Raw genomic sequence first — 21,052 nt, forward strand, 5'->3', positions numbered from 1 at the left:
GAATAAAAAGAATGCTGCTTTATTGCATTTAAAAGCTGTTTCAATGTGAAAAAAATAGTATGTACAAATGAAACAAGCTTCACAATAGTCTATCGTGCTCACACCAACATACAAAATACGAGGAGCATAAAATACTAACTACTACTTCAGTCTGTGTAGATGTTTCAACAGGCAAGGTTGGATAACAAGAAATACTCGTAATACAGGGGAAGAGTTTCCCCTAATAATGCATTGACAAATGAAATACCCCATTTACATCACCAAACCACAGAAACCGAGAACAATCTCGTGATTTTGGATTCGAAGAACAAATTCTGACTAATTGAAAATCAGTCAGCCTAACGAATATTAGGAAAGTGTGGAGTGTAAAAAGCGCGCTTGACAAGTTTCCGATTGGCATTTTAAAATCCATCAAACGTATGTTCTTTATCTTCCTAAAAGTTTTAAACAAATTCCCTGTTTCATATTACAAGCAGTAAACACTCTTCTTGAAATGACCCTATTTCTAGGAACGTTGAACCCCATTCTATCCTCGATGATCAGCGAACTCTTTTTTGTTGTCTCGCTCGATATATATCTTTGACAGGTGGAGCTCCTGGTCCCCCTGATCCCGTAGTTGTTCGAGACTCATCGTCTGAATCATCATTATTATTTGATGAAGGTCGTTTTGTTCCTTTAGAAACATTGAGTTGTCGATGTGGGTCGAATTCACCAGGAGTAAGGTTTATGTGCTTCAACCATTCTTTCTCTGAATTGAGACATAACATAATAAACAGGGGTTATATAATAATGATAGCATTGAGGCTTTCTTATGTCTGTTTATCGTCAGATTCAGTGAGCTAAGTGATGAAGCAATAATTTTTTTAAAAAGATGGCAGATAGAAGGATCAGATTATTTCTTATTTTACCTGATTGACCAAATGACCCATGCACTTTTCAGAAATAAATTTTACAAGTCAACTTTTTTTTCTTTATAAAGTCACACACACACAAATAAAATTTACCCTCAGGTAGAGTCCATTCTCGAAATTTACTCAACAAATCATCAATGATTGGAAATGGTCCGTTAAAACATTTTGGTGGAGGCATGAGACGTAACAATGCTGTTGCTGCAGCTGGTTCAGGAAATTCTCCTCCTGGTACGGGGTGAAGTCCTGGCACTAAATTTAGAAATATGATGACTAAACAAATTTGATCAGAGCATGCACTAACTCTAATTATCATGCACTAAACTGAATTATTTGGCTAGAGTGATATTCTCGTTTTTTAAGAAATCATTACAAATTATCCAAATTGTTTTCTTACATGGTATATGTATGATATCTAAGAAAAATTTGAACCTAAATTTTACTTCATTTTAAATTTCATTGATAAAAAAGTAATTCCACTCATCTAACAACAAAACTGCATATAATGGTAATCTTAGAATAACAAATATAAAACACATAACTAGATTTCAAAAATGAACACATTACGTGGATTAACTCTTGGTCTATATGGCAACATTTGCGTCAAGTCAGGCATTGGTAGACCAACACCAATCTGCGGTTCATTTTCTTCTTTTAGTTGACTTGTTGAAGCTTCAGATATTGATGGAACGGCAGCTGGAACACCAACAACAGGTCTCGCTCTAGAATCCTGGAACAACAGAAAAATAGTTTGTTGGCAATACGTACCTTTCATCAACTTGTGGTTTTATCAAGCACAAAATTAAAAGCAGCTATCAAACAAGCAATACCTTATATCCAATACTCTTCAATTCTTCTGGAGTGCACGGAAAAAGATCCAAAAATCGATATCTAAATCCAAATTTAAAAAAACTAACCAATAAAGAATAAATAGAGTCATTAAAAATGTTGTATCTGTGCGAAGCGCACTGGATTACTAAAATTTTCGGGACAATCATATACAAGCAGAGGTTCGAAGAGTTAACCAAGTTATCTTCCTTTTCGAGAAATTTAAAGGTTCTGTTTTTGAGGTTCTCAATAGTTTTTAAATAGAGAATTCGACAAAGATGATTCTATTCCAAGCAGAGACAAGAGAATATCTGCAGTAATACAAAATCTATACATCCAAGCTACCGGTTGACTCTTAAATTACAATGCCTCAATTTTATTGGATGATAAAAGTTCCGATAAGTTTGAAAGAGAAAAATGTAGATTTTGAAGTTTGGTAATTAATTATATCTCTCACCTATCAACAAGTAAACAAGTAGTTTTTCCGTCATATTCTTTCTTAAAAGCTTCCAACCGCCTTTTCTCGACTTTTAACATAGAAGATAAATCACCTACATTACATTCAAATTCAAGATATTCGTCCCAAATTTTTCTGTAAAAATAATCGAAAAGTTTCTTATATCACTGAATTGTAGGAGCATTGGGGTTCACTATGTTGACATTGTGGGGTAAAGATCTCGGAATAATACCTCAAGAGTATTCCTACACTGAGAGCATACCTATCCGAAAAAATATTGATCCCTAGACATCAGTACCTGCTTCAGTACAGAGCCTTGTTCAGAGGAAAATGAATAAAAAACACTGTACCTAAAAAGGTATGTAATACTTGAAATGACCTCAAAATCTTTGTTTGAATGTAGCATTTTAGTTGGTTATACAAATAACTGCTTTCTAATTTGAATATATAAGATGTAGTTATACCGTAATGGAAAATGACAAAACACACTCCAAGAAGAAAAAGTGCATTAAAAACCTAAAAAAAAATAATGAAAAATAAAAACAATTCATTCAGTTGGGGCTATACAAATCTAACTATCATATTCTTCCTCTATCCATTTGCCCATTCCTGGTGCATGTGGATAATGCAAGGATGCAGTAGCAAACATATAGATGACTATACATTTGTGTTAGTATTCAACAAGACTCCTGAACTATTTCCAGCCCTTATCATAAGGCAGTAGAGATCATGCACAGAAGATATTGACAATAGAAAGTATCAGCATACCCAGATTTATCGGGAGGAAGACTTCCTGAGGTTAAAACTCTTTCAAATAATACCCTTGTGTTGTTGTCCTCTGTAAACATAAATAAGGTGATGCAGCAATTAAAATTTGTAATTTGTGCAGCTTTTCAAAAGCTCCTCCACACAAACAAATTATCAAGCATGGTTGTAAATATTGGCTTGATTTCGTATCAGCTTTTAGTTGTACCTCTAAAACAGTGGTTCTTAAACTTTTTGAGGGGGCGCCCCTTTAAAAAATTTTACAAACTTCGCGCCCCCCTATTTTTGCTTTGAAAAAGTGCTTTTGTGATAGGCAGGTTGCTATATATTAAGATGGCGCTATAACTGAGTGTTGGTCTCATAGCGTCATTGCTCAGATTGTTTAGGCATAAAACGCTTCGGAGTACAACTTCGCCATTCACTGTCGTATGTATAAAGCCAAATAGTGGTTGGTCGTCATACATTCTCGTTTTTCCGCTCAGTTTGCAATACTTGGCAAAGTCGAACTAATTATTAAGTAATACTAAACAAGCAATAAACCTATGCTTTAATGTATTTTCTGTTTAAACGTTTACATAAGACACGTAAAATTTAAATCAATTGTTGTCGCTAAGGCGTTTGCGATTGCATTTTGTTTAAATCTCCATTGTTTACGTCAACGTGGCGTGTTATTTAAGCCCTAAAAATCTTGATTTCGGTGTTTATTCTTCCTAAAGCCGAAATTTCCCTCGACATATTATTGTGCTGCGAAGACGATTATAATTACTTTTTTTGGTCTCGAATGGAACCATGACACCTCAGAGGAAAACGAGTTAGTTTTTATTATAATCATCAGCGACGAGATGCTAAAGATAGAATAAAGAAGTGAATCCGTAACTAAAAATTTCTTTATTGTAAAAGTAGCATTATAAAATACTAAAAATAAAACGGAAAACGCCATGAGTTTTGTTTTGGGGTGGACCGCGACAGATTAAAAACACTTTCTTAGACATTGAAAATCTCATAAATTCCTTGTGCGTGCTGCACACCAGTAGTGTTCTAAAACTACAGACTTAATATAAATTTTACTCCGTGGGATCGCAGACTTAGGAATATCTGTAACGATGATATCTTGAAATTAATCGAGTGGTGGCATTGCGATAGAGCGGAGTAAGAGTTGCAGGGACAGCTCATATTGGTGAAATTGGCAAGAATACAAATCAAAACAAACTGTAATCGACATTTTTATGGTTGCGGATTACCGTGTTATTTTGGAGTACTGGTGCTTTTATTTTATCGACGCAATCGCAAATTTAATTTATCACAATTAAATGAATAAAGCAACCATTTTAAATGAGTATATCAATCATGAATTGAATATTTTATTCAACAGAAAAACCATTACATATCCGTTGAAAAAGGCGGCTCTCTTAATGACTGGCATAATCTCGTGGACTGACTCAGAAGTCGTACCGCGGGGATTTCGTTTCGATGAATATGTATTTTTCATCTACTAATATACTTTACATGTATTTTAATTGTACTAAATTAAATATACTTTCTGGGATATTATACCAGATCTTTCTGATGACGACAACGAATTTGCATGAGTGCAATATATATAAAAACTACCGTATTTATTCGATTATAACGCGCAAAATTTTGAACTGAATTTTAGGCAAAAATCAATGCTGCGCGTTATACACGAGGTCTGAGAAATGCGGTATTGAAAATGTGGTTTTAAACATCTGAAACGTGCGTGCGCTCGCGCATGCACATTCCAATGCAGGACGATTTCGTGCAAGCACACGCACATGCGACAGCTCAGCGTGCGTTTGACATTCGTGCAAGCGTTCGATTTCGTGCAAGCACACGCACATGCGACAGCTCAGCATGCGTTTGACATTCCCGCTGTTTATTTGCCATTATCGTACTGTACTGTAGATACCCATTATATATTACCCATTATCTATTATGGCAAGACAAAAAGGTTCTGCATATAGGGCTGCATTCAAACTGGAGGTTGTTGATTATGCGGAAACTCATGGAAATAGAAAAAGCTTCTAGAGAATTCAATGTACCAGAGACAAATGTCAGAGATTGGAGAAAGCAGAAAGTTGTTCTAAAAGATATGAACAAAACAAAGAAGCCCGGTACCCAGAGTTGGAGAAGGAGCTTTATGATTGGATAGTTGATCAAAGATCTAGTGGGTACATCGTCACTTTGCTCCATATTAGACTCCGTGCACAAAAGATTTGCAAAGATTCAACCTTTAAAGCATCTAATGGTTGGGCACAAAAGTTTATGAGAAGGCATGGACTTGCACTACGCCAGAATGGGACACTGATTTAAACATAACCCAAAAAGAAATCGAACAGTTGTTTGGTGAATCAGAGACTGAATCCGATTTTGAAGAGTTTTGAATTACTGTGTGCTTTTAATAAATTTTTGTTCATGCTGTGAGTTGTTACCTTATGTGCTTACCAGTAGTTAGTAGAGAAAAAATAAAAAAAAAGAATTTTATACCAATTTTCATTCAAAATTTAAAGGTGCGCGTTATACACGAGTGCGCGTTATAATTGAATAAATACGGTAAATATAATCGGGCAGTTGATCACACTTTATTATGTCCGCGGATTGGCGTGGTATTTTAGATAGGTAATGAGTTTATTTTGTCGTGAGTCGCCACAACCGTGAGTTACCTTGAACACAAATGAATTAAAATAGAGAGACATTTTGAATTATTGTAGTTATTACGAGACAGAAAAAATTATTATAACACGAAAAAGCTGGTATTTTTAACGAAAGCGGAGACCGTTTCAGGAGCCGTTACATGTAAATTTCCGATTCCATCTTGTGACCTCTCGCGCTCCCCCTGTGAGCATCTCGCGCCCCCCAGTTTAAGAACCACTGCTCTAAAACTTGGTAAAATCAAATAACCCAATGGTCATTTTGTGTTTCAAAAAGTTTCAGTTTAGATGCACTAAACAAAAACTAGTCTCAAAAAAGATGTGATAGACTAGCTTAAAATGAGCTATCAGTACTTTTAAATGCGGTGTTGGTAGTTGTTTAATTGTGTTGAATTAAAATTATATTTATGAACCAGTAAACTAGTTTGTTAGAAAAAAAACCCAATGAAAAGCATAAAAAGCTTGCAATGGTTTCGTAGAAAGAATTTTTCTGGTGTCCAAGGGTCAGGGGACACATCCATCACATAATTGTTGTAAAAATGTTCTCAAATGAAATTGAACAAAAACTCACCATTTAAATGTGACATGTAGTCAATATAAGAGAGTAAATAATCTGGTTCATCTCCAAATCTTTTTAAACCAAGTTCAAAAATTTTGAAAGCAATTTGCTTTTCCTGGAGAAATGTGAAGGTTTGATTAGGTCCTTGAATTAAGCAAACATACAATAATTGAGAGCAATATTAAAAACAAGACAGCAAGCTAAATTTGTTTTCATATGTTATAAAAAAGTGTTCCCATGAACTAAAGAAAGCAGCAAAATTGTGGGTGGAATATTGGTTCATATATGAAATTTGACTTCTATCTACTTCTTCCATCTACAAGTACTGAAAATCTGAAATTGACCGGTCCATTTGTTGCAGAAAAAAAATCATTTTCATTTTCAACAACAATTTAGCAAAATCCATATGTGCACCTTTGTCCTTTGCATTCAAAAAAATATTATTAAGAACCCATTGTTCATTAACTAACAAATAAATGATGATATATCAAACATAAAAAAAGATGAAGTCGGAATTTTGGAATAAAATTATGGATTTTCAGTGTTGAAAAGATTGCAAGCAAGCATAATATGAATGAGTTTATGCTCAAAGAAGTATTGCAGAAAATAAATCATTTTGTATGAATAAAACGAACGGAAAAAGCAAAAAGCAAAGTATAATAAATGTCAATTCACAGTAATTCCAGTCTTGTTGGGGTGTTTATATGGCCCATTTGCAGAAGAGAAATCAACAAATATATTCACAGGGTAGTAATACTCGATTCGTTAACTTACTTTTGTACAATAATATTCCATTAATGCAGCAGCAACATAAACATGAAATCTGACTCTGGTATCTTCTCTTGCTTTCTTAAAAACTTGTCGAGCAGCCTTGATACCTTCTGATCTTCTAGCGAACTTCATATATTGGATGTATGTCTGAATAATGAATTAGAAATATATTTTAAGAGTCTTAATGATGATAATCACAGTCAAATTGTTAGAGAGAGGTTCAAAAAGCATTGAGTCGCGTAAACATTTTCAGAAGACAATTGAAAAAGACAAACATATGACGAATTTTTTACTATCATAATTCCATTTTCTAGTAGGTGGTTTCTTCTTCCTAAGTGGGAGTAGGTGGGATCATTTTTTGAAATAAGTTCAGTGACAGTATAAATTTCTGCTGAGTACACAGCCCTAGCTCAAAATTCACAATATGAGGCTGGAGCTAGTCCACCTAAAACGCTGGAATCAAAACCAAATTTTTTGCCAGAGGGAGTCATTTTTTAAAAGGAGTTAGGGAACAGTATGAATTTTTGTTGAGTACACAGCCCTAGCTTGAAATTCATAATATGAGGCTGTCTTTACCTACTACAGCAGCAGAGGTGATCAACCTTTTTTTGACAGTGGGCCATATTATAACCAACTTCAGACGTCTAGCTGGGTGACACAGAAAAATTTAGTTTTTCTATGTACACATAGAATTACAGTAATAAAGGCACCAGTCAATGATTTTATGCATGATGGGGAAAAAATTTGAGTGTTGACGAGGGCTACACTAAATGGCTTGGTAGACCAGATGGTGGTCTGCAGGCCGCCTGTTGCACTCCCCTGTACTTCAGTGTAGTGCTACATATTATATATTCTTTACTTTGATTGGAAGTTTTCCCACTATACACACAATTATTTTATTAAACAATTTGTACCAAAGTTTGATCGATATCCATTGACTCCAATAACTTTTCATAAATGCTGTGAACTTTCTCAAACTTCATTCTTCCTTCTTCAAAATCAGAATAAGCAAAATGTATCAACATATTATCTTTCATCAAGTTTGAAGTTGCTCTTTCATACATAGAAGCTGCTTCATCAGCCAATATCTTACTGCTGTTTGTGTCCTGAAATATATTACCGATATTTACAACCTAACACAATAGCAGTAAGAGAATTCTAAAACATGATGAACATACAAAGGTCGTTGATTAACACTGCAATAACAAAACCACTCACCCCCTTCTCACTCATTTTCTTGCTAGTAGAAACTAAATATTGTGATGCTTCATACCAGACATCAGGATGTTGGCCGAGGCAGAGTAAACATTGTTCGTATGCAAACATCACTGGAAAACAAAGATTTCTCTATGTCAAGTTCAGGCTCAGCATCATGGTGAGCGCTGTGAATTGCTATTGCATCTTTGATTACATTATGTGGGTTCGTATCCATTGGGGGACAATCACATGCCCAAGGATTGCTTGACTCCTCGTCATTTTAGTGTAGTTCTATCTCTACCATCAAGACCATGCATTTGAAATGAATAATTGGCAAGTCTTTCCGTGGGCTGGTAACTGGGCAAGAGAATGTAGTTCGCCATATGATCATGTCATTTTAACGACTAGCAAAAATAGGACCCCAATCATGAAATACATTCTGATCATGCTACACAAAATCCATGACACGACATTACAAAGTTTCTTTACTTGAGACTTCTCATTCTTAGCATGTTTAATTATAATAAATTACCTACTTGATTTTGAAATAGTTGAAATGGTAATTTATAATTATTATGATTTTATCATTAAAAACTCAAACCATCATATTCATTTATTTAGCACACCAAACTTTCAAGCATAGAAGCATATGGCTATCTTGAGTTTGCATATTCCTCGGCTCTGTGGCAATATAGTCATGAGTTATGAGTGAAAGAATCACAAATCAGAATTGTGGAACTTTAATTCGAGTATAACAGTATGTTTTATATGCTCTCTTACCTCTCTTTGTGAGGAGATTTAAATCTTCTGTTCTCATTGGATTTTCTTTTTCCCATTCAATATATTTTTTCCATAATGCAACCTTGAAATTTCATTATTAATTAAAAAGTATTAATTGGAAGCAGAAAACTAAGAATGCTCCTAAGGAAATGATAAATTTCAATTTTATATCAACTTTGAAGACAATTTCTGAAAACTATCCACCGGAGCCTAATATTCAGATATAATGACACTGTGAGTGTCTATAAAAAATATACTTTAAAGCCCTCCTTCTGATTACGCATGACCTGTAATATTTCAAAATCTACACAGTTTAAATTTCTTTCACATTCTTTATCCATCCAGGATTTCTGTATATCTTTATGCACCATACACAGTAAAATAATCTACAACTACTAACAAGCACATACATATTCTGAGTAACATATTATACATTATTCTATTCCATCTAGTGAGGGGCTAATGAGAAACCTGGATGGCTATCGAGCATTGTCCCAAAGCTGTGAGTTCAAATTACGAGGCCACCATCACCCCAGGATTATGGCATGATATGTGGCCAATGATTATTGAGCATTTCTTCAGATTGCGGCTTATGGACCTGCATTGCCTCCAGCTTGTTGTTCATCCATCTTTCAAACAGCTTCCACTCGGTCTACCTGGTATAGTTTTTATTTAAAAGTAAACATTGTGATACTTTATAAGAATCATCTAATTTACCTGTTTCATTTCTTCTGGATTCGCTGGATTTGGTGGAGTTGCAGGATTATTTCTTTGAAGCCCTCTTGTCATTGCTTCAAGTTCTTTCGAAACCCTTCTTGCATTGATATATTCTCGGGTTCGGTCATCAACCATTTTCTTTGCAATGATTGGATTAATACTCTATAAAACACATGGATAGTATGATTATAAACAGCAATGACTTGCCACAAGCGCTGGCCTTTTTGGTTACCCCAAAACATTGGCCAATCAGCAAGATGTCAAGGGTGTCAACAGGAAGAAAAAACAGTTATGTGATAATAGAAACTTCAAAGCAATGTAAGTGATAATAATATTTTGCAGCATAATACAATTACCACATTCAGGAAAAAGAATTGGCAAACGGACAACAAGCAGGTCTACATTTTTAATATCAAACTATTCGAAAGCAGTGTACACAAACCTGCTCATATGCATTGTATTCTCTCCACAATTGCTCAATATTAAGCATAGGATTGATACAACCTCTTTGATACACACGACGTACTGCAGTGATTCTTTGATTTTCAGCATATGAACCAACAGCCTCCCTGATGAACATTAGAAAAAAATAATTTTGTACAAAAAGCCTTCAAGAGATATTTAAATTCCATTTCCAATGGAATCTCTAAAGTAATTATAGTAATTCTTATCCACAATTTGAAAATTTTAGCGCATAATATAATGTTGCACAACCATGTTGAACATTTTTATTTAAAAATTAGCTGATATCTTCAAAAACTATTTTTAAAGAATCAGACGATAAAAATTTAGTTGAAAAAGATCCGATTTATTGACAGTGCTATCTTGATTTATGTTGAATAGTAAATTTTAACAAATATAATGAATCGGAACATTTTAAATATGTTGAGTAATCTTAATGAGGAAATTAAGAATATGAAACCAATATATCTATAGCAATTGCTTCCATTCCAAAAATTGTTCTTTATTCAGTGTTCTAGTGCCTATCAGTCTCCCTCTACAATTAAATCTTACACATCAAGATCATATTTTAAAAATAAATTTGTTGAAAAAAAGATTACAAAGACACAAGCATTGTGAAAATAAAAGAGCAAATATAAATAGAATTGCAGTTAGAAGTAGCTTATTTATAAATCAGATGTTCAATTCTTTCTTGGCTTCATTTTTCTTACACAGATTTCAAAAAACCGACGTAATCTGCCCAGAGCTGAAAAGACATGATGTCCATCCCAATCTTGTCTATTGCAAAATCGTATGCCTGAGACATCTTCTCTCTAGAAATAACAAAATGAATTTTAATTTTCTTCAGAACTAAATATTTTAAGACACACTCATGAAAGCTTTTGAGAAGTAAGTGGATATCGTAGTCGATACACTCAATTATTTTTTTACACCACCTAACCAATTGCAATACACTCTGGGTGTTGTAGTGGGCATGGGGTTTCAAAAAGGTTCATGGATAGCAACTACATCCAGAGGTATCATTCATAGGTACTTCACACTTAATTAAGTGGTGGCTCGGCAGTGAGGCGCATCATGCTAAGCGTTAGCAATAAGCTCGCCACCACACCTGGGTTGTCAGGTTCGAGTCCCATGCGAGGTAAATTATGTGCGAGAGGATTGTGGACTGGTAACCGGACGAACATGGACTGGTAACCGGACGAGAGGCATTGGTTCACCTTAATTATGATTAAGCCGTATTATAGTTTTTTCTCTCCCCTGGGATAAATATGTAAATCCTATATGTAGAAAGCAACACAAACATAGAGTTACACAGTTAAGTGAGAATATGGTCCCATACACACATGGCCTTTTTGTAGAGGGCATATTGGGCTACCATGGACCCAACATCAAACAATTCAGTAATCATGAAATGATAAGGCTTCTTTTCATTATCAATTACATTTGGTCACCACATAAAATTTTATCTATTTCCACAATCTACAGAACATATGTGACAGCCCCTTTAATTACATTCATTTGATTTTTCAAATACACTAACTACAATTCTCACCTGTAAGATGATAATCCACTTTTTGTTTCTTTAACATAACTTATATAGCATTTCCATAAATCAATATTCAGAACTCTCATCAAACATCTTTGAAATAGTTTTTCAACCTTTTCATAGTTCCTTGATTTCATCTAAAACAATAATAAAAGAGTATCCAAATTTTGCACCAGTCATTGAAAAATTAGGAAAAAATATAGTAACCTATTAGCTACATTACCTCTTCCAAGACGCCATTTCAGACAGGCCAATACGGTCTGCATCTGCATCGTCATTGTTAAAACATAGTTTAAAAGGAAGATTCGCATTGCCCAAACCAATTACAATATTTCCTAAACTAGAAATACCAACAAAATAAAATTTCTTCAATCAGGGATTCTCTACATTCATTATCTCATTAACCACATTGCAAATTCCATCATAAGTAAAATTTATCTCAATATTTCAATCTCTACAAATACATATGATGACTCTAAGGATGAAAAAAGCTTTGAAAAAGGATTTCAATATAGATGAATTCAGATGACTAAAATTTGAGTTTACATAACTAGTGCTAAAGCACTCAATGTTAATTGTTTAAATTCAAAACAACAACGGGGGATGTGGCATTTGTTTGTGCAGATAACGATATATCGTGAATTTTTTGCATTGTAAAATTTACCCCCTTAAGCATGTCAAATTGATCCTCACAGGGTAACTCTCCAGTTTAGAAAAAGATAACACAGTCCAATACATAACAGCATCTAGCATGGACCACTGAAAATAGTGGATTTAGGTTGAACTGAAAACAAAACAGTATGTGATGCTACAATCTGAGTATGTCCACAAATCAGAGGTTTTGTCCACCTTTAAAAACATCCTTCGCATTAGATGTGTTTATTGATTTATACCCCTTCTTCGATATTCGGTCTAAATCTCAGTGAATTTTATTAGGTGTGGTAAGATTATTTATTTATCGGACTTCGATATTCTCATTCAAGATTCGCACCACAGGAAAAAATTTCTGTTGGAAATTTTGTGATATTTGATGGAACATCAAGATAGATGATTATTTAGAAAAGGAATTCAAATGTTATTTTATTTACGGTCAGCAATTCACGGACTTCTCTATTAACAGAAATCTCTTTTTTAACAGAAAATTTTCATACATTCTGATGAGTCAGAAACTGGCCAGAATTTCTTCTGTTATGTAAGTCATTAACATTTGTATTCTGTTCATCTTTATAGTTCAAAATTTTATAAGATTATTATTAAGAAAATGAACTGTCAATCATGAGCAGAAGTTCATTCTATGTTGAAGATATTGAATTGTTATCCTACAAAATATTTTTGAGCAGTAAGTTGTGCACATTTGTGGGATTCATCATCTCACATCAACTATGTCGATGCACTAATGAAAGTAATTGCACCTGCGAATCTAATTCAAGATCATGAATGAGGCCTTTGTTATATCATCTCCAGTTATTATGCTCCACAATTTAGGTAGCTTTTCAATTGATAATCAACGTTTTTGTAATTCGAATCTAATAAGCACCAGATTACATTATTTGAATAGTGCAGAGTGTGTAATGAATCTTATCATAGCTTTCCTTCGAACATGAGATTTTGATTGAACTAATTTTGTATATGTATTCGTTATTAGAAATAGCCTCTTCAGCTAAGACTTTTTCTTGTTCCTGTTTTGTTCACTTTTTGTCCACTAAGACTTGACCCTATGTCATCAATTTTCAATTCCATTATAAAATAAATCTAAGGTATGTTTGATGTACTTGATTTAAGATGGTGTATTAGTGGTGTGCTGTTTCTTAAGCCCTAAAGAAAAAACAGTTTGGTAAACTCCAATTGTTTTGACAATAATTTTCACACACGCTCGCGTTTTTCTTTGTCCAACAAATATTTTGAAAGAGCGCACTGCTGCGTAATAATTCCCTAGAACGCACTGCTGCGTAATAATTCCCTAGAACGCATAGGAAAGAATGGCCGGATAAGCAATTCAGAACACTAAACAATTTCCCAATACAGTAGTATATGGCTATGCATTTTTCTCTGTAGATTGATTACTTCTTTATACCATATGGCAGAATGGACAATTCAGAACACTTAAACAATTTCCCAATACGTTAGCCTACGCATTTGTCTCTGTGGATTGATTCATTTATGTTTATACCATACTCACATAAACATCGTTGTTAAGTTGTTACATAGAGAACGGCATATGTAAGCACGAATGATTGTTAATTCGAGAGGATTGGCAGCAAACAAGGATGGCACATCATTTCCTATTGAATCCACATTTATAATAATGACATGCTCTAGGACCCACGACAATTGTTATTCGTAGCCGCCACGATTACACATCGCAGTGCTACGTGTATATGGGAATACAGTACCAACTTAACAAGCATGTTTCACTGGCAATACATGTCATATCCCAAATATTGTTAAAATTGGCCACTCTTGCGTCTTAGAACGAGAACATCGATTTAGTAAGTAAACGTCATTAGGTAAATTCTGTCTCGGTGGCAATATCACCAAGTTGCCAGTAATTGTACTGTCTTTAATAACATGTAACGGTGTGACACAGTGGTTCCTAAACTTTTTAAGCCGCCCCACTTTTTATTCAGCCCCACCTCAAAAATAACTAGCTAATAATAAGCTACAAATAACAGATAGTAAGGCGAAAGTATGTTTTACTCAAAACACACGTTGAAAATACGAGGATGGAACGTAAATGATGAAATGAATAAAAATTTTAAAAACAAATAAGGCGGGCAAGATCGAATCTAACAAATAGTTTTATTTTTAATTAGCTCCACGCCCCCTCGAAAATTGTCTACGCCCCCCTTTGGTGGGCTCGCCCTACCGTTTGAGAACCACTGGTGTAACACATTACAACGCTTACAAAAGTTGGCGATATTTCTATTCTGTCTGTATAAACGAACATTTTTACAGCTGTAAAAATTGTGAAAATGCTTCAGCGTCAAAATGGTATTTTAACCCAGTGTCGTCATTATTAGTACTGCATAGACGCACCGCACTGTGAAATGGTTTTATATTTGATCGGACAAGGTCACTGACTGAGCAGATGCTCAATTTCGGAAAAGGAACGGAAGAGAATGTTTGGTAAAATAGGACAGTTCGTACGAATTGAAACGATTCGGCACTATAATTGACTGAGTTCTGATATTCTGTATTTATCAAGTTTGAATCATGCTAGGTATAAAGATTGTCGTTCACATACGAAACTGCCATTGGGCGAATGTTTAGGGGTATGTAATGTTCACTTATATCGAATCCGACCACGTCCGGGAATCATTTTTAAATAAAGACCGACAAGTTTTTATAAGCCGCATAAGTCGAGTATTCCGCATACGTATATTTTCCCGATAAAACCGTTATTATCATTTTGGGCCTCATTATTATCTTGGACATCGCATACTTTCGTAATTCAGAAAGTCCAAATGTGCCTAATAGACGCGGGCGATAATTGGTCTGACGCTGTATCTCGACCAAACATGGTCGTTAGAGCTAAATGAAAGACCACATTCGCATATTGTGCTTGGTCTGGTATGAAATCTGGCGCGTGGTAATGTGAAACAGTGCACAAGTTTCCATTCCCTAAGTATTATCTACTCCCACCTGTCCGTTATGACACTTGCTAGAAACAGCTAATAAATGTTTCATTTCCCGCTTGTATCGCGCTAAGAAAATACTATATTTCTTTTGATGTAACAGCTGGATTAAAAACATATTTATGTTCTATCAAAATATTATTTTCCTCGTTCCGATTAAATTAAACAGATTAAATATATATTTTAAGATAAAATGATTGTCAATTAAAAGGCCAATGAACTTATTCAGTAATAGTTTTCTTTAAATATCGCGAAATATTTCACACTGATCGAAGTTTAAATTAAATTTTAATCAAAATTAAATATTTTCTAGAAGTCGGTAGCTGGTTTTTTTATCCAATCATGTCAGGGCGCACCATAGTCGCAGCGCAGGTGTGCTGTTGCAAATTTTCATCCAATTGTCACAATTTTCAGGTATACGATCCATTAAAATTCAGGCCATCCAGTAGAATACTAAACTGGGAATTTGGGGGAAATTACGCCACACCGCATCTCGAAAAATGTGTAGCGCTGAACTTGAAATAAATGACGGCAGATCAGTAAAAAGTCATTTCGTTTTCATTTTCGTCCCGTAATTTGGCGTTATATGCAGACGCATAAACGCATTCGGCAGATTTACCGCCGCCGATAACCATGCACAAACCGTTCGATGTTTGTTTTTGCGGTGATATGCTCTCTTTTTCCGAATCGCAAACCTGATTCGAAAAAGATGCAATTCGATTTGTCAATCCAAAAGTGGCATCCCTAGCTTGCCTCAAAATTGGTCAAGCAAAAATTGAAATAGTTTGGCCGCATACTTTGAAATCTTACAATATGTAGGCTATTACCGAGGTTATGGGCAGCTTATTGATATATGTCCGTTTCTAATTATATTGTGTTCGCATCACGCGATGTGACACGTAGAAGAGAAATGCACCGCCGTGAAAAAAAAAACATTACGCGCATTTTACAAGTGTTTATAGGCGAATTTACCAAGAAATACAGGGAATCGACTTGAGCCCCCACAGTATTGAGGGTCTGTCCACCTACAAGCGAGTGTGAGAAATTTTGAATACTAATGTATTTCTTCAGTTACGCCAACCAACTCGAGATGCATAATCGCAAACATTACCCCCTCTTGTTTGAGCGGCTTAATATATATCACTAGTATTGTATTAACTCGTCGTGGTGAATTGTTTGACAATAAAGCCTGGAAGGCAATTTAAAAGTCGTATTTGAAGAATAAATAAATTTAAAAGTCGTAATGCGGACCTGACCACTGACACTTTTCATTTCATGAATATGATGTTAATTTGTTGATAACTATTTTATTTATTTGAAAGTAACTAATGAGCTCGACTAAACTTTGAGGGCATGAATAAAGGATTTTTCATCATAATAAACCTAACAAGTGCAGAAGACATAAGCAGAAAGGTACCATCAGTAGGACAAAGCATATCACTCAATAGTGGAATTCAACTTTTACTTTACGCATAGAGAACTTTCATCGTAATAAACTAGTGCAAAAGACATGCTGCAAGATACTAACAAAGGGTGTAGCCAGCCCAAATTTTGAGGGAGGGGGCAAGTTTTTTTTGCCCACTTAGACTGGCGGGCCATGTAAGTGTGACTTAGAAAGTTACATTTCAGCCTCATGCCAGAACTGAATTTAACCGCAGTCGCAACAAATTGCTTGAGCTATTTTAGCTGAAACGTCAAAATTTGACTTCAGTTTGGCTGTGGCAGAATCAGGCGGGCCAGATTGAATTACCCAACGGGCCGGATTTAGCCCGCGGGCTGTACTTTGCCCATGTCTGCTCTACAGACATACTTCGCTGTCAAAGTTATAAAAGTGCGCATTTCCATCTATCTCGTTTGGTTCATTAGGTGAAAGGATTATTGATAGCAATCCAGGAAATGTCCGGTTTTCAGTATATCGTTCAAGAACAGAGCAAAATGGTTTTGAAAATGTGTATGAATTTATGTCTCATGCCGCAAAATTGCGTCAAAAAATGTTTTTCGGTGGGACATCGCCCCTTCTTGGCTATGCGTATGGTACTAACAGTGGAGGCATACAGCATATCACTTAATGGTGGCAATTAACTTTCCCTTTACGTCCATCCCGATTTGGCATCCCAGAAAACACAACTTTTCCTATTTCCCCCATCTCTTACTTCTAAGAAGACAAGCTTTTGTAAATCCCATAATAGTTAGATATTTATATATTAATAAACGCGCCAGATATATGTCACATATGAACCTGTTATTTCCGCTATCAACCAAATAATAGAATTCAAATGTAATAAAAAGTACATTTTTAATATCAATAAAACCTACATAAGATAAATATATATAAACAGTAAAACATGCAAAAAACTAAGTTCATAAATGTTCACTTTGTGCATATTTTTTATTGGCACAGTAAGTATATAATAACTAGTGTAAATCTGCTATAACTCCCCCTGAACAGTAACTCGCACTCAAAAATTTTCAAACCAAGCTGCCTCGATACGAAATTCTACATAAACGATAGCATTTTAAAGAAGATACAAATTCAAACATAAAGAACCAATCAGGAAAGCATATTATCTTTTTAAATAGAAGTTCCTCAATATCAGCGATTGAACGCCAATATGCTGCCTGCAACTTTTTATAGTGGAGTTTTTTACCCCTTAATAATTAGCAAAACAAGCATTGATATGCATAAAGAATCCGAATCTTCCATATGCTGCAATACCCTCTGGATATATTACATCCTGGAAGAGGTGGTGAGCATGGCAGATGATCTTAGGATCTTTAGATTCAAAGTTAGGTTCAACGCTCTAACCACTGGAATAGTGCGCGCAGGGAATGAAACAGAATGGGATTGATACATAACATGCATGAAGTCGATGAAGATCTTTATGTGAAGCATTTTTTGTTAGGAATAACTTATGAAGTGTTGAATCAAAGCATCTGTATAGATTGTATTGATAAAAAGAAGGATAGAACTATAAAGAAGAAATTCACCACATTACAGCACTATCACCAAGCCATAACGAGGATGGCAAAAAGACTAGTCAGACTGGATCTGGATGGACAATTTGAGCTGCCCATCAAAAACCCAATGAAATAAAAACAATAGCCAACAATTACTCCACCCATGAAAAATTACTTTTTCAAAGGCCGAAGAAATCTGTAGACAGAACTATGACAGAAAGAATGCAAATGAGAAAATGCATTCAATTCCAAATATCATAAAGCATAATTCTGATCTTGCTTAATAGCACAAGTTGAAAACAGAACACAATATGACCTCGCAAGTAACTTTGTTATGCCTTCAAAACTAGGGTAACTTCCAGCAACAAAATACACAACAAGTCCATACAACTTCTCAAAGAAAATCTTTTCTCACAAAAGACAAGAAAGGGATAGGAAACAAACAAATTCCAAGACGCCATTGATAATGTATGTAGAAGCATTTGACAGCTTATTTTTCATTATCACATCAAAGTTGATAAGGTGTGGTCGTAGAATCACATATTCGCTCTACATAATGTAAAGCTGTGGCAGAGGTAAAGAAGTCTAACGGCATCATCTGACTTTTGCATACCATACTACGATTGATCGACGAATCTGTGGCTTGGCATGTTTCTGTCTCATCAAACTGAACCAAAGACCCACTAGATGAATATGAAACAGCCATGCTAAACACCATCATACACTAAACTCCCTAAAATATTATTCACTACACGAATGCCATCTGGCCACTAGCTAACATCTAATGTAAATACCACTGGCCAAGCAGAATTGATTCATTGATCAATGTTGATCCGTTTTCGAAGATTTGAAGCAACTAAATGTAGAGACTCGTCTCAAACTTTAAAGTGTCACTAGCTTTTTGCAACTTTAACCAGGCGCGTTGATGCCTAAGTAAATATTGACACGACATGGTATCCTGGTTTTAATTTCAGACTCAGACTTGACCAGAAACTGAGGGTTTAGGAACTTGCACACAACAATATATTTGGTCGGCATCAAGTCTCATGTCAATTAGTATTAATTTGTGTTTGAACAGCATAGTCTCCATCTCGATTATAAGTTTGTACTTCTTAGCATTTCAGCAGTATCAGCCAGACACAATTCACTTCCAATAAGATAATTTTTCAAAACTAAGTGGGATCTTGTAACACATTATATTTTAGGCAATCCACTTTTCTAAGCAGAACCTTCAAACTGAAAAGAACTCAACAAAGCTTAAATCTGTCTCACCTTTGCAGAACGACAAAGCAAACAAATACAGAAAAAATATATTTTTAATATTACAAACCACACCTCATGTTCTATATAAATCTTCCAATATCTTCCAGCACTTGGGAACTGTGAAACGAGACGTTCGTATGTTCTTCTAGCTTTGTTAATAGAGTTTGTCTGAAAAATCCAATGTAAAAGACTTGTACCAAAGAATATGTTGGAACAATGAATGAAATTGCAAAATCTGATAAATGTCACAATTTCAGTAATAAAATATAGATTGTACCTGGGCTTCACGAATCAGTGAGTTCCATGACTCAACATCATATGGACTGGTTTCCAATTTCTTTTCTATCTTCCTGATTCTTTCTGGAACATACTCCTGTAATTGAAGAAAAATGGACCTCATGTTTATATACCAAGTTATGCGGTACAAAGATAAATTTTTTTGGCATTATTAATGATAGTGAGTATGATATAATTATCACCACGCAATACAGAACAATGAATACAATTCTATACATACTGAAAAGTTCTTATTCGTTCCTAATCACTATTTACATAGACATATTTAGTACTGTTTGAAATATTCTGTATGTCGTCTGATGATAGATCATTTAACAACATTTAATGTGTAATAAACATCAAAGTTAACAGGTTGTCCCACTACTAAACTGATAAAAGACTTTAGAAAGTATATCACATAATACCAGTATTACACTATAAAGAACATTAGCTGATAAAAAAAAAAACATTCAAAACCATTGCTAAAATACTATTATTAATTGCAGTGTAACTTCGTTAGGAAAAACAGAAATGTTTTATGGCATGATATCCATAATTGATTTGTGGTTTAGGTGCATAATATTCTAAGATATCCTGGATATCCAAGTAGAAATTGCATTATAATAAATTTTCATTATATCTCACCACTTCTTCTGATTGTGATTTTGTTGCCATATTCAATGTTTTGAACCCTTTATTGAACAACAAATTAAGTATAGATTTTGCATTGATCAGCTTTTAATCATTAATAGAGATTTTTGTAAGTATTGTTACCTTAAGTTTCTGGAGAAAGCAATCAAATTAAATAATGTTGTACAAAAATATTCTTTAAGTTTATAGATTAATACTTATCTGTAAGCCAAGACAAAAATTTAAAAGATAGCAAATGCATTTCATCCTGAAAAGCTGAAGTAATTTATCTCAATTATGACATAATCTTGTTCATTTATTGGTTTAAGAGTCAGTACAGTTCTTTGATTGCGATATTACAATAAATGTCCCCCACATTAAAATACAGCAATTATAACAGTGAATGCAAACCCCTCCTTTTTGAGACAGTGTGGTCGGCACGATTTACTGAAGAAAAAAATTTACCGTATCATAAGTATATTTGAACTCCATAATCAGCATAACACTAACATGCAAAGTTCAAAACGTACAGGATATCTTATAAGATGGGAGATTTTGCCAAGAACGAGTGTTTTTAGCAAAAGAAATTATTATTTCAGTGATATGACGGAGGACGCTCATTGAATTCTGG

At 34.6% G+C, this 21,052-nt stretch overlaps 1 protein-coding gene across 2 annotated transcripts; it reads right to left on the reverse strand.

The window, feature by feature from the left end:
• Positions 1 to 3: 3 nt before the first annotated feature.
• Positions 4 to 20,752, reverse strand: LOC120331700 (cleavage stimulation factor subunit 3-like). 2 transcript variants are annotated; one of them, XM_039398830.2, is made up of 18 exons: positions 20,437 to 20,752; positions 19,793 to 19,888; positions 19,588 to 19,683; positions 11,666 to 11,796; positions 10,824 to 10,925; positions 10,094 to 10,220; positions 9,652 to 9,813; positions 8,935 to 9,016; positions 8,176 to 8,285; positions 7,872 to 8,063; positions 6,961 to 7,104; positions 6,199 to 6,301; positions 2,962 to 3,031; positions 2,194 to 2,328; positions 1,739 to 1,799; positions 1,476 to 1,638; positions 1,005 to 1,160; positions 4 to 748 (listed from the first exon to the last, which is right to left on the reverse strand). In XM_039398830.2, exons 1-18 carry the CDS (start codon positions 20,464 to 20,466, stop codon positions 540 to 542), a joined length of 2,169 nt encoding a protein of 722 aa, XP_039254764.1. In that variant the 5' UTR covers positions 20,467 to 20,752; the 3' UTR covers positions 4 to 539. The 2 variants fall into 2 exon arrangements, with proteins under 2 accessions (XP_039254764.1, XP_039254765.1); XM_039398831.2 differs by lacking the exons at positions 19,588 to 19,683; positions 19,793 to 19,888; positions 20,437 to 20,752 and adding an exon at positions 11,883 to 12,101.
• Positions 20,753 to 21,052: the final 300 nt, after the last annotated feature.

The sequence above is a fragment of the Styela clava genome, chromosome 6, assembly GCF_964204865.1.
Source record: "Styela clava chromosome 6, kaStyClav1.hap1.2, whole genome shotgun sequence".
Taxonomy (NCBI): Eukaryota; Metazoa; Chordata; class Ascidiacea; order Stolidobranchia; family Styelidae; genus Styela; species Styela clava.